Genomic DNA, 13,813 nt, shown 5'->3' on the forward strand with positions numbered 1-13,813 from the left:
TTTTTGTTTTCTTTTGTTGCCGACAAGTTGTAGCCAACTTACAGCGACCCCGTAGGGTTTTCAAGGCAAGAGAAGTTCAGAGGTGGTTTGCCATTGAACTTCCTCGGTGGTCTCCTATTCAAATACTGACCAGGACAGACTGGAGATCTGACGAAATCAGGCTAGCCTGGGCCACCAAGGTCTGGGTGGATTTTGTCTTAGAATCGCATATCTCTGGAGTGGAAATAGCTGTTTACACAGTGTACCTTTACCTGGCATCCAGATGCCTCCTCTTCTAGGGTGGGGAACAGAAAACCTTTAAGAGAGGTCCAATTTCCCAAAGGTACAAAGACAAGTTTATGCAGGCAGTCCTTCCACTCTCCACTTCGGGGCAGCAGTTAGCATTCCCCTTTCTTCCTTTTTTTTGCCAGTCGTTTTTGTGTGTTGTGTGTTAAGTGCCGTCAAGTCGCTTCCGACTCATGGCGACCCTATGAATGGAAGTCCTCCAAAATGTCCTTTCTTTGACAGCCTTGCTCAGATCTTGCAAACTGAAGGCTGTGGCTGAGAAAAACAAAGTAATTGCAATTTAAAGATTTTCGCAATTTTATTCCTGCATCAGCTTTTGTGGAATACTTATGCTGCAATAAAAACTTGTCAGCCTTTCAAAAGCCTCTTCCAGTTTATTTTTGATGCGTAGCTGGTCCCCCTGGCATTATTTTGTTGCGTTTGGACTGCGTGGAGCTGCCCTCGCAAACTACACAGAGCGTCGTCGCTTCTCATAGCTGATGCTGCCTCCTTGTGGCCAGTTGGTGAATGACACCTTTCTGAACCTCAGAGAGGCATAGGTTCGGTTTTCACACGGGGCTCATGTTCACATGCGTGTCTCATAAGGAGGATAGGGACAAGTTTTTTGGCCCTCTTTTGATAAAGAGTACAGGTTATCCTGAATATGTTAGAGTTAACATCCTTCTTAATGATGAATTTTCTCGGGTAACAAAGTTGGTGGCCAAATTTTGTAGAATAGTATTTAATTTTCGGACATTTTCGGAGGGGATTGATTGTTTAAATGTATACTGTTGACCAGTTTTTAACCATTTTAAAGAGAGCAATATTTTCATATGGTGTCAGCCAGCGTGGTGTAGTGGTTAAGAGCGGTGGTCTCTGATCTGGAGAACCGGGTTTGATTCCCCACTCCTCCACATGAGCGGCGGAGGCTTATCTGGTGAACAGGATTTGTTTCCCTGCTCCTACACACGAAGCCAGCTGGGTGACCTTGGGCAAGTTACACTCTCTCAGCCCCACCATCCTCACAGGGTGTCTGTTGTGGGGAGGGGAATGTGATTGGAAGCCGGTTTGAGTTTCCCTTAAGTGGTAGAGAAAGTCAGCATATAAAAACCAACTCTTCTTCTTCAAAATGTATTTTTTTATATACTGCCGGATGGGTAAGGCAATGTAACTGCAGAAATTTTATGTTTGGTTTAAGGACCGTAATAAATCAAATTAAAGCACATGGGTGTCTGTTTTACCCCCACCCCACCCCCCACTCCCAGGTTTCTGCTGCAGCCATGTCACACACCGAAATGTCAGACTTTGGTGCCGCTGCGCCCTACCTGCGGCAGTCGGAAAAGCAGAGGATCGAAGCCCAGAACCGGCCTTTCGACATGAAGAAGGACGTGTTTGTTCTGGATGACAAAGTGGAGTTTGTCAAGGCCAAGGTCGTTTCCAGGGAAGGTGGCAATGTCACCGTGGAGACGGAGAATGGCAAGGTACGCCTCCTCCCACCCTGCGCCACTTACCAACATGACCTACTTGACTAGGGTTGCCAGCCTCCAGGTACTAGCTGGAGATCTCCTGCTGTTACAACTGATCTCCAGCCGATAGAGATCAGTTCCCCTGGAGAAAATGGCCACTTTGACAATTGGACTCCATGGCATTGAAGTCCCTCCCTAAACTCCACCCTCCTCAGGCTCTACCCCAAAAACCTCCCGCTGGTGGCGAAGAAGGACCTGGCAACCCTACACTTGAGGCATCCTAGAGAAACACCCCCCCCCCGATCACTGCATCTTAGGATGTTCCAGTGTTCTTGAAGTCATCTGAAAAAGCACTTGTCTCAGGAACCCTACCAAAATGGTGTAATGGTTAGAGTGTTGGATTCGAACCCGGGATTCGAACTAGGGTTCAAATCTCTAAGTGCCATGAAGCTTACTGGGTGCCCTTGTGCTAGCCATTTTTTTTCAACCTTAACCCACCTCACAAGGTTGTTGTGAGGATAAAATGGAGTCGCTCCCAAACCATTCGATTCTTCCTTTCCACTGTAACCTCTGATGGAAAGTGATGTCAATTTCCAGCCGACTTATGGCAACCCTGTAGGGTTTTCAAGGCAGGAGACAAACAGAGGTGGTTTGCCATTGCCTGCCTCCGCGTAGCAAACCCTGGACTTCCTCGGTGGTCTCCCGTCCCAGTACTAACCAGGGCCGACCCTGCATAGCTTCCAAGAGCTAAGGAGATCGGGTCAGCCTGGGACATCCAGCACAGTGATCTCTGGTGGTGATGGAAAAAGCCAAGTCACAGCTAACTTATGGCGACCCTGTAGGGTTTTCAAGGCAAGAGACAAACAGAGGTGGTTTACCATCCCCTGCCCATGCATAGCAAACCCTGGACTTCCTCGGTGGTCTCCCATCCAAATACTAACCAGGGACGACCCTGCTTAGCTTCCAAGATCTAATGAGATCGGGATGGCCTGGGCCACCCAGGTCAGGGACTCCTTATTTATACATCAATTTTTTTCCAGGTCTCTCAAACCCACTCTCCCATCTGCCCTAGATCATGCCCTTGAGGTTTCCCATAGATTCTTCTAAACTTTTTTTTACCCTCTACACCATATGGCTAAGTCCCAGCAGGGTTGCCTAGTTCAAATATCTTCCAACAGGGGAATTTCTCCATCAGCTTCCCCCACACCCATAGATTCCCATCCCACCAAATGCCCTTCAGCGATTAAGTTTGAGGAGCAAGTGGAAATGGTTTGGGGGAGATAGAGGAGCCCCTTCCTTGGGGCAAGGGCTGTCCCACTGTAGATGTGAATTTCTCGGCTCTTGGCAGACGGCGACGGTCAAGGAAGACCAGATAATGCAGCAGAACCCGCCCAAGTTCGACAAGATCGAGGACATGGCAATGCTCACCTTCTTGCATGAACCGGCTGTCCTCTACAACCTCAAGGAACGTTACGCGGCCTGGATGATCTACGTAAGTCTTGAAGCTCTTTATGAGTACTTGCTGGGGTTACTTCTCCAAGAGCCACAACTTCATATCTGAATCTGCCTTATCCTGAGCCAGTCCTTTGGTCTGTAAAGGTCAGTCTTGTCTGCTCTGACTGGCAGCTGCTCTCCAGGGTCTCAGGTAGAGGCCTTTCACGTCACCTACAACTTCATCCTTTTAACTGGGGATGCCAGGGATTGAACCTGGGACCTTTTGCATGCCAAACAGATGCTCTGCCTCGGAGCCACGGCCCCTCTACCTAACCAGACCAGTGCATAAAGGTAAAAGGTAAAGGTCCCCTGTGCAAGCACCGGGTCATTCCTGACCCATGGGGTGACGTCACATCCTGACGTTTTCAAGGCAGACTTTGTTTGTGGGGTGGTTTGCCAGTGCCTTCCCCAGTCGTCTTCCCTTTACCCCCAGCAAGCTGGGTGCTCATTTCACCGACCTCGGAAGGATGGAAGGCTGAGTCAACCTTGAGCCAGCTGCCTGAAACCGACTTCCGTCAGGATCGAACTCAGGTCGTGCATAGGAGGGGTTTATTGATATGCCGTCAGGTACATTGATGGTGCAATATAAGCAAGAATCTAAGAAGATCCTTGTAGGATCACGTCCACCTGGCCCAGTACCCTGATTCTAACAGCGGCCACCCAGATGTCTCCAAGAAGCCCTCAAGCTGGAGCTCATAAAATACCAATTCAGTGTTTTGAAGACCTGAGATTTCAACCATTACTTCCCCATCAAGTTTCTAGACCTTAAGGCTGTGAGTTGGGGACCGTTCTCCACAGACATCAGTTACACCTGGAATGTCACCTGTCTGCTTCCTTCTCTCCTTTCTGCCCCTCGCCTTGCTCCCTCTCTCCTCCAGACCTACTCCGGCCTCTTCTGCGTGACTGTGAACCCTTACAAGTGGTTGCCGGTCTACAACGCGGAGGTGGTAGCCGCCTATCGGGGCAAGAAACGAAGTGAAGCTCCTCCTCATATCTTCTCCATCTCTGACAATGCCTATCAATATATGCTGACAGGTAAATGGGGTGGGGTGGGGAGCCCCTTGGCGCATGGGAAGAAACAGGGCCCCCCAAAATGGTGGCACAAAGTTTGTGTCCATCTTTCTCTCCTTCCTTCCTTGCATTCTCTCTCGTTTTCTTCTATCTCCAACCCCTTTCTCCTTCTCTCTTTAGATCGGGAGAACCAATCCATCCTGATCACGTAAGTTCCATCCTTCTCGTCCGCCCACCTCTATCAAGCATTTGGAACATTTGTCTTATCTAAGGAATGTCTCGGACCTGTTCGTTCGCCAATCTATGGTGTCCAGACCTTGTTTCTGCGGTGACCCATTCGCATCTGGGGCCACCATTCCAACTTTCCCTCCTATGCTCTTTCCTTTCTATCCTTCCCCTGCTTCTGCTTCCTGGTGGGTGGCAAGAATGCAGGCGGCAAATCAGGCATTCATCTAGTCACCTAGGGCGAGAGAGGCCCAACGCAGGCAACCAGGGAGGGAAGCTCAGCGAGGGTTGCCAGCCTCCAGGTGGTGGCTGGAGACCTCTCGCTATTACAACTGATCTCCAGGTGACAGAGATCAGTTCACCTGGAGAAAATGGCCGCTTTGGAAGATGGACTCTATGGCATTATACTCCATTGAAGTCCCTCCCCAAACCCTGCCCTCCTCAGGCTCCACCCCCAAAATCTCCAGGTATTTCCCAACCCGGAGCTGGCAACCTGCTCAGCGGTGGTAGGAGCTGTTTTCTTGCTTTCTTTTGGGTCACTAGTAACCAACACTCTCACCTGGATGGCCCAGGCCAGCCCTGTCTCCTCAGATCTCAGAAGCTAAGCAGGGTCAGCCCTGGTTAGTATCTGGGTGATTGACCACCAAGGAAGACCAGGGTTGCTACACAAAGAGGCAGGCAATGACAAACCACCTCTGAAACCCAATGGGGTTGCCATAATAATAATAAAAGAGTTGGTTTTTATATGCCGACTTTCTCTACCACTTAAGGGAGACTCAAATCGGCTTACAATCACCTTCCCTTCCCTCTCCCCACAACAGACACCCTTTGAGATAGGTGGGGCTGAGAGAGTGTGACTAGCCCAAGGTCACCCAGCTGGCTTCATATGGAGGAGTGGGGAAACCAACCCAGTTCACCAGATTAGCTTCCGCCGCTCATGCGGAGGAGGAGTGGGGAATCGAACCCGGTACTCCAGATCAGAGTCCCCCCGCTCCGAACAACCGCTCTTAACCACTACGCCACGCTGGCTCTCACATTAGCTGTGACTTGTTGACACTTTTGACCAACACTGAAATGTGTGACCAGGCAAGCTAGTAAAAATTTTCACGGGCCGGTCATGTTTGTGGAGTTATTTGCGAGGTGGAAATAATGAAACCCTTCCTTCTACACCTCTACACGACTTTAACTGAGTACGTCAGGCCGACTCCATGAAACCTCCTTCTCCCTCTTCTCTCCACAGCGGAGAATCCGGTGCCGGGAAGACTGTGAATACCAAGCGGGTCATCCAGTACTTTGCGGTGATCGCCGCCATTGGCGACCGGAGCAAAAAAGAGCAGGCCCCCTCGGGCAAGGTAAGCGCCTCCTCCGAAACTGGCCGGGCTGCGGGTTGTATGGTACTCGTGGCATGAACAAAAGCCCGACTGTGGCTGTTGAGGACTTCAAAAGCTCCCTCCGGGCAGGCATAGCTTCGAATTCTGCGGACAGGGTGGAAAGAAGCTCCGGTGACTCAGTTTCCCGACTCCCTCTACGGAGGGGAAGTTTGTTCTAATCTTTCATCCCACCCCCAGGGGACTCTGGAAGATCAAATCATCCAGGCCAACCCCGCTCTGGAGGCCTTCGGCAACGCCAAGACCTTGCGGAATGACAACTCGTCCCGATTTGTGAGTGTAACATAGCAGGGAGTTGTGGTACCCCAGCGTCTGATTATCATCAGTGTCCTTTCCTGGATGCTTACATGCGTTCCCCCCCCCCACCCATTTCTCTTTCTGAGCCAGCATGGCGTTGTGGTTAAGAGCAGTGGAGTCTGATCTGGAAAACCAGGTTTGATTCCCCGCTCCTCCACATGAGCGGCGGAGACTAATCTGGTGAACTGGATTTGTTTCCCCACTCCTCCACACGAAGCCAGCTGGGTGACCTTGGGCTAGTCACAGCTCTGTTAGAGCTCTCTCAGCCCCACCTACCTCACAGGGTGTCTGTTGTGGGGAGGGGAAGGTGATTGTCAGCCGGTTTGAGTCTCCCTTAAGTGATAGAGAAAGTCGGCATATAATAACCAACTCTTCTTCTTCTTCTTTCTCCCCTCAGGGTAAATTCATCCGGATCCATTTTGGAGCCACGGGGAAGCTGGCTTCGGCAGACATAGAAACGTGTATGTGCCTGATGACTTAGATTTTATTTTTTCTGTGTTTTTTTTTTTTTAAAAAAACCTTTGGGATGGACCCTTTTCTTTTGCACTTCTTCACACACACCGCTCCCATACCTTTCAACCTCATGCTTTTCTCTCCCCCCCTTCTAATTTCTTAGACCTTCTTGAAAAATCTCGGGTCATCTTCCAGCTCAAATCTGAGAGGAACTACCACATCTTCTACCAGATCCTGTCCAACAAGAAGCCGGAGCTTCTAGGTGAGATTTTCCTCAGCCTTTCAGCAAAGAGGAGTTCCATCCTAGCTGGCCACTGAGTTAGAATCATAGAATCACAGAGTTGGAAGGAGCCATAGAGGCCATCTAGTCCAGCCCTCTGCTCAATGCAGGATCAGCCGAGAGCATCCCTGACAAGTGCTTGTCCAGTCTCTGCTTAAAGATTGCCTGTGAGGGGGAGCCTCACCACCTCCTTAGGCAGCTGATTTCACTGTCCAACAACTCTTACAGTAAAAAAAAACCTTTTCCTAATATCTAGACGGTACCTTTCCGCCTGCAATTTAAACCCATTATTGCGAGTCCCATCCTCTGCTGCCAACAGGAACGGCTCCCTGCCCTCCTCTAAGCGGCAGCCCTTCAAATACTTAAAGAGAGTAATCATGTCCCCCTTCAACCTCCTCTTCTCCAGACTGAACATTCCCAAGTCCCTCAGCCTTTCCTAGTAGGGCTCGGTCTCCAGGCCCCTGATCATCCTCATCGCTCTTCTCTGCACTCGCTCAATTCTGTCCACATCCATTTTGAAGTGAGGCCTCCAGGACTGCACACAGGACTCCAGGAGTTGTAGCCCTTCCATTTTGACATCCTAAGTAGCTTCACTCTTGACTGGTCAGAGATCTTGTCATGATGGTCTTTGAGCAAAGAGGACTCCATCCTAGTTGGCCAATGAGCTACAGCCCTTCCATCTTGACAAGACGGGTTGAGCAGGACCCCCGTATCTGAATTGCCCCGTGCCTTATCGAGTTGAGCACAGGGACATCTAATGGACCTCAGCTGCTCCCTTCAAATGGTTCCTCAAGAAAAATCCAGATGTTCAAGGCAAAGCAAGTGAATGATACCATCCTTAAGCTTTTTTTCATTTTTGAGGACCTCATTTTGGGCAGCCGGGTTCCTGGAAAGTCTTGGTTTTCCAAGTTGACCCCTTCCTTGTCCTGTGGAGTTGACTTAGCTCCAATGGTTTTAGCTGGATGTATTCTCATCAATATGGGCTGAGTCAGGTTTTTCTTCTCCAACTCTTAATGGTTGCAATATTGCAATGCAATGTTAGGGCTAACCTCACAGCCAGTAAGACTTGCTGGTAGGGTTGCCAACCTCCAGGTACTAGCTGGAGACCTCCTGATATTACAACTGATCTCCAGCCGATAGAGATCAGTTCCCATGGAGAAAATGGCCACTTTGGCCACTGGACTCCGTGGCATTGAAGTCCCTCCCCAAATCCCAATCTCCTCAGGCTCTGCCTCAAAAATCTCCAGGTATTTCCCAACCCGGAGCTGGAAACCCTAGTTTTGCTGGGCAACCTCCAGTCTTGATAAGTTGTCCTAACCTTGCTGCCATGGATTATGGTCTGAAACTGGAAAATCATTTGAAGAGGGATGTTCTCTGGCACTGGACTCCGTTCCTGCCTGGCTAACCCACCCCACCCTCCTTTCCAGACATGATGCTGGTTACTAACAACCCCTACGACTACGCCTTCATCTCCCAAGGAGAGACCACGGTGCCATCTATTGACGACGCCGAGGAACTGTTAGCAACTGACGTGAGTACTCTGGATGAAATGCTGGGCGGGTGCTCCACTCTGAACCCAGTGAAATTGTGAGATTAGATTGCACCGCACGTCGGACAGCTCAGGAGGAACCCAACTCTGTGGCTGCTTGGACCATGGAGTCAGTATTGCACGTTTCCCTTTCTTTCCTCCAAACGCAGAGCGCCTTTGACGTCTTAGGCTTCACCCAGGAGGAGAAAAACTCCATCTACAAGTTGACCGGTGCCATCATGCACTATGGAAATATGAAATTCAAACAGAAGCAGCGTGAAGAGCAGGCAGAGCCTGATGGCACAGAAGGTGTGAACGGGGGGGGGGGCAGGCACAGGAAGTTACCTAAGGTTGCCAACATCAAGGTGGTGGCTGGAGATCTCCTGCTATTACAACTGATCTCCAGCTGATAGAGATCTGTTCACCTGGAGAAAAATGGCCGCTTTGACCATTGTACTCTATGGTATTGAAGTCCCTCCCCTCCCCAAACCCCACCCTCCTCAGGCTCCGCCCCAAAAACCTCCCACCGGTGGCAAAGAGGGACCTGGCAACCGTATGCATAAGCCAGAGTGTCCACAAGAAGTCCAGCAAGACACCAGGTGTGGTGACATTAGGGGTGGCAGGCAGGTATCCTAGGGTTGCCAACCTCCATGTACTAGCTGGAGATCTCCTGCTCTTACAACTGATCTCCAGCCGATAGAGATCCATTTGCCTGGAGAAAACGGCCGCTTTGGCAATTGGACTCTATGGAATTGAAGCCCCTCCTCAAACCCCGTCCTCCTCAGACTCCGCCCCAAAAACCTCCCGTTGGTGGCAAAGAGGGACCTGGCAACCCTAAGGTATCCCCGGCATCCTTTTTCAAGACATGCCTTTCAAATCTCGATCGCCTTTGCCCCTCTTCTCTGAAACCTACCCCACTCGTTCACCTTTGCTCCCTGGCCCAGGCCGGGTTTAACACCGGCACCCTTCTCTGCGTTTCCAGAAGCGGACAAGTCGGCCTATCTGATGGGGCTGAACTCCGCAGACCTGCTGAAAGGCCTCTGCCACCCAAGGGTGAAAGTGGGCAACGAGTACGTCACCAAGGGGCAAAATGTCCAACAGGTGAGATCCGATTCCTTCTCGCCTGGAGAAAACAGGGCTCTTCTTCCCACACCTACGGAACGACAGCTGGAACCGAATGTCGAAATTCGGCACCATTTTCAAGTTCAAGCCCGAAATCTGATTTTTTCCCCAGGTTTTCGGGACACTCGCAGGGGAAGCTGATCTTCGTTCCCCCTCCCACTCATCTCCCCCCACTCTCCCCTTTTCCAAACAGGTGTCCTATGCTGTCGGAGCCCTGGCCAAATCCGTGTATGAGAAAATGTTCACCTGGATGGTGCTCCGGATCAACACCACCCTGGAAACCAAGCTGCCGCGGCAGTATTTCATTGGAGTGCTCGACATTGCTGGTTTCGAGATCTTCGACGTGAGCGATGCCCCCCCCCCCCCTGTAAAACAGCAGTATTGTAAAGGGAATGGAAAGCTATGTTATCGGCTTTTCACCTGTAAGATGGGATGAGATAAAGCAGGAGGGCCGTAGCTCAGTGGCAGAGCATCTGCTTGTCATGCAGAAGGTCCCAGGTTCAATCCCTGGCATCTCCAGTTAAATGGACCAGGCAAGTAGGTTGATGTGAAAGACCTCTTCCGGAGACCCTGGAGAGCCACTGCCAGTCTGAGTAGATAATACTGACTTTGATGGACCGAGGGTCTGAGTCAGTAGAAGGCAGCTTCGTGTGTTCAATGTGGCCCAACAAGATCTTTGGCAGGGGAGGGGGGTTAGAAATACGAAAAATACATAAATACGAAATCAATCTTTGCTGGGTGACTGAAAGGCAGCCATTTTATGGTTGGCTCCAAATCCTGTGGTGGCCATTTTGTGGCTGCGCCCACCACCCCGTGTCCAAAGGTGCTCACAGGCTCAAAAAGGTTGGGGACCTCTGAGCTGGAAGGTCGGGCCCTGGAGTGAAGCATTCCTGCCTGGAGAGTTGACCTCTGGAAGGGGGTCCGTGTCAGAAAGGATGGGGTCGGCCTTTGGGATGGGGTCGGCTTCTGGGCTAGGCTCCCTGCTGGGAAGAGTGTTCCCGCCCATAGGAAATGTGGGGGGAAATGCCATCCAATCACAACCGACTCGTGGCAACACCATAGAGTTTTCAAGGGAAAGGAGGTGCTTTGCCATTGCCTGCCTCTGCACAGTGACCCTGGACTTCATAGAATCATAGAGTTGGAAGGGTTCCCCAGGATCATCTAGTCCAGCTCCCGCACAATGCAGGAAATTCACAAGTACCTCCCCCCAACACACACACATCCCCAGTGACCCCTACTCTGTGCCCAGAAGATGGCCAAGATGCCCTCCCTCTCATGATCTGCTTAAGGTCATAGAATCAGCATTGCTGACAGATGGCCATCTAGCCTCTGCTTAAAAACCTCCAGGGAAGGAGAGCTCACCACCTCCCGAGGAAGGCTGTTCCACTGAGGAACCACTCTAACTGTTAGAAAATTCTTCCTAATGTCTAGACGGAAACTCTTTGGATTTAATTAGAACCCACTTGTTCTGATCCGACCTTTTGCGGCAACAGAAAACAACTCGGCACACTCCTCTCTAGGACAGCCCTTCAAGTACTTGAAGATGGTTATCGTATCCCCTCTCAGTCTTCGCCTCTCCAGGCTAAGCATTCCCAGCTCCTTCAACCTTTCCTCATAGGACTTGGTCTCCAGACCCCTCACTTCCTTGGTGGTCTCCTATGCAAGGACTGACCAGGGCCAACCCTGCTTAGCTTCCCAGCTCTGAGGAGATTGGGCTAGCCTGGGCCATCCAGGTCAGGGCCCCATAGGAAATACGCCCTGTGAAAATGTCAGTGTGCAAAAGGCTTGCGTTGGTGCTCCCCACCCAAGCTCATGGGTCTTTGGCTTCCATTCTCTCCCATCTCTCTCCCCGCCACCCAGTTCAACAGCTTTGAGCAGCTCTGCATCAACTTCACCAACGAGAAGCTGCAGCAGTTCTTCAACCACCACATGTTCGTGCTGGAGCAGGAGGAGTACAAGAAGGAGGGCATCGAGTGGGAGTTCATCGACTTCGGCATGGACCTCCAGGCCTGCATCGACCTCATCGAGAAGGTACGAACGTCCCTTTCTTTATGCCTAACTTGGGGCTGCTGGCCCCCAAACAACTTCTTCCTGGAGTGTGTGGAGCTGCTGGTGGGCCTCTGACCCAACTGTAGGGTTGCCAACCTCCAGGTACTAGCTGGCAATCTCATAGAATTATAGAGTTGGAAGGGACCACCAGGGTCATCTAGTCCAACCCCCAGCACAATACAGGAAATTCACAACTACCTCCCCCACACACACCCAGTGACCCCTACTCCAGGCCCAGAAGATGGCCAAGATACCCTCCCTCTCATGAACTGCCTAAGGTCATAGAATCAGCATTGCTGACAGATGGCCACCTAGTCTCTGCTTAAAAATCTCCAGGGAAGGAGAGCTCAACACCTCCCGAGGAAGCCTGTTCCACTAAGGAACCACCCTAACTGTTAGAAAGTTCTTCCTAATGTCTAGACAGAAACTCTTCTGATTTAATTTCAACCTGTTGGTTCTGGTCCGACCTTCTGGGGCAACAGAAAACAACTCTGCACCCTCCTCTATATGACAGCCCTTCAAGTACTTGAAGATCTCCTGCTGTTACAACTGATCTCCAGCCGATAGAGATCAGTTCCCCTGGAGAAAATGGCTGCTTTGGCCATTGGACTCTATGGCATTGAAGTCCCTCCCCTCTCCAAACCCTGCCCTCCTCAGGTTCCGCCCCCAAAATCTCCCCGCCGGTGTCTCCTCTGGTAGTCATTTTGTGGTTGGCTCCACCTCCCTTGGTGGCCATTTTATAGTTGGCTTGTCTCCTATGGTTGCCATTTTGTGTATGTGTGATCAGCTCCACCTCTGGTGGCCATTCTGGCTTGCTTTCTCTGGTGGCCATTTTGTGGTTTATGTATATATCCTCACTCCCTGACATATTGTGATTGTCTCTACCTCCTGCAGCAGCCATTTTTTGATTGTTCCCCCTCCTGTGGGAGCCATTCTGTGGTTGTGCCCACTACCCAGTGTCAGAAGTCCAAAGGTGCCCACAGGCTCAAAAAAGTTTGGGCCTGGTATGAGTTGTGGCCACGACTCGCACAGTCAGTCTGCGCCTCTCTCAAGCTGCCAATGATTAGGGTTGCCATGTCCCCGCCACCGGCAGGAGGTTTTTGGGGCGGAGCCTGAGGAGGGCAGGGTTTGGGGAGGGGAGGGACTTCAATGCCATAGAGTCCAATTGCCAAAGCGGCCGTTTTCTCCAGGTGAGCTGATCTCTTTCGGCTGGAGACCAGTTGTAACAGCGGGAGATCTCCAGCTAGTGCCTGGAGGTTGGCAACCTATCAACGATGGCCCTCGATAATGAATTCTACTACTCTCTACCTGCTATCAGCGATGTGTTCTCCTCTTCGCAGCCGATGGGCATCATGTCCATCCTGGAGGAGGAATGCATGTTCCCCAAAGCCAGCGACACGACCTTCAAGGCCAAGTTGTACGACAACCACCTGGGCAAGTCGGCCAATTTTGGGAAGCCCCGGAACATCAAGGGCAAGCCAGAGGCTCACTTCGCCCTCATGCACTACGCCGGCACCGTCGACTACAACATCATGGGCTGGCTGCAGAAGAACAAGGATCCGCTCAACGAGACGGTGGTGGGTCTCTACCAGAAATCGGCCCTCAAGCTCTTGGCGATCCTTTTTGCCAACTACGCTGGAGCAGATGCACGTAAGAACGGGAGGAGAGGACAGGGCAGGCAGGGTTCTCCTCCGTCTCCTTCCAGCCCCACAAATCACATTCCTGTCCATGCACTGGGAATAGGAACATATGAAGCTGCCTATATAGAATCATAAAATTGGAAGGGACCACCAGGGTCATCTAGTCCAACCCCCTGCACAATGCAGGAAATTCATAATTACCCCCCCAACACCCCAGTGACCCCTACTCCATGCCCAGAAGATGGCCAAGATGCCCTCCCACTCATCATCTACTTAAGGTCATAGTGTCAGCATTGCTGACAGATGGCCATCTAGCCTCTTCTTAAAAACCTCCAGTGAAGGAGAGCTCACCACCTCCCGAGGAAGCCTGTTCCACTGAGGAACCGCTCTAACTGTTAGAAAATTCTTCCTAATGTCTAGACGGAAACCCTTTTGATTTAATTTCAACCCGTTGGTTCTGATCCGACCTTCTGGGGCAACAGAAGACAATTTGGCACCATCCTCTATATGACAGCCCTTCAAGTACTTGAAGATGGTTATCCTATCACCTCTCAGTCTTTGTAAAGTTCAGTCAAGTTGCAGCCAGCTTATGGCAA

The 13,813-nt window shown here is 51.0% G+C and overlaps 1 protein-coding gene and 1 non-coding gene across 4 annotated transcripts in view; both read left to right on the forward strand.

Moving 5' to 3' along the window:
• Positions 1-1,535: 1,535 nt before the first annotated feature.
• The window catches only part of LOC130489521 (myosin-7), an 85,677-nt gene continuing 73,399 nt past the window's right edge, over positions 1,536-13,813 (forward strand). The window contains exons 1-14 of one of the 3 annotated variants that reach the window (XM_056863270.1): positions 1,536-1,745; positions 3,079-3,222; positions 4,103-4,259; positions 4,416-4,443; positions 5,701-5,812; positions 6,029-6,121; positions 6,543-6,606; positions 6,762-6,860; positions 8,306-8,409; positions 8,577-8,715; positions 9,389-9,507; positions 9,722-9,871; positions 11,389-11,559; positions 12,918-13,227. In XM_056863270.1, coding sequence (XP_056719248.1) covers positions 1,545-1,745; positions 3,079-3,222; positions 4,103-4,259; positions 4,416-4,443; positions 5,701-5,812; positions 6,029-6,121; positions 6,543-6,606; positions 6,762-6,860; positions 8,306-8,409; positions 8,577-8,715; positions 9,389-9,507; positions 9,722-9,871; positions 11,389-11,559; positions 12,918-13,227 — 1,891 coding nt within the window. In that variant the 5' untranslated portion in view covers positions 1,536-1,544. Of the gene's footprint in view, positions 1,746-3,078; positions 3,223-4,102; positions 4,260-4,415; positions 4,444-5,700; positions 5,813-6,028; positions 6,122-6,542; positions 6,607-6,761; positions 6,861-8,305; positions 8,410-8,576; positions 8,716-9,388; positions 9,508-9,721; positions 9,872-11,388; positions 11,560-12,917; positions 13,228-13,813 lie in introns of those variants that run through there. The other 2 variants (XM_056863268.1, XM_056863269.1) reach the window with 2 other exon arrangements.
• On the forward strand, positions 9,979-10,047 carry TRNAD-GUC (transfer RNA aspartic acid (anticodon GUC)). The gene has a single exon. It is a non-coding gene; the product is annotated as a tRNA-Asp (tRNA).

This window comes from Euleptes europaea, chromosome 18, assembly GCF_029931775.1.
Source record: "Euleptes europaea isolate rEulEur1 chromosome 18, rEulEur1.hap1, whole genome shotgun sequence".
Taxonomy (NCBI): Eukaryota; Metazoa; Chordata; class Lepidosauria; order Squamata; family Sphaerodactylidae; genus Euleptes; species Euleptes europaea.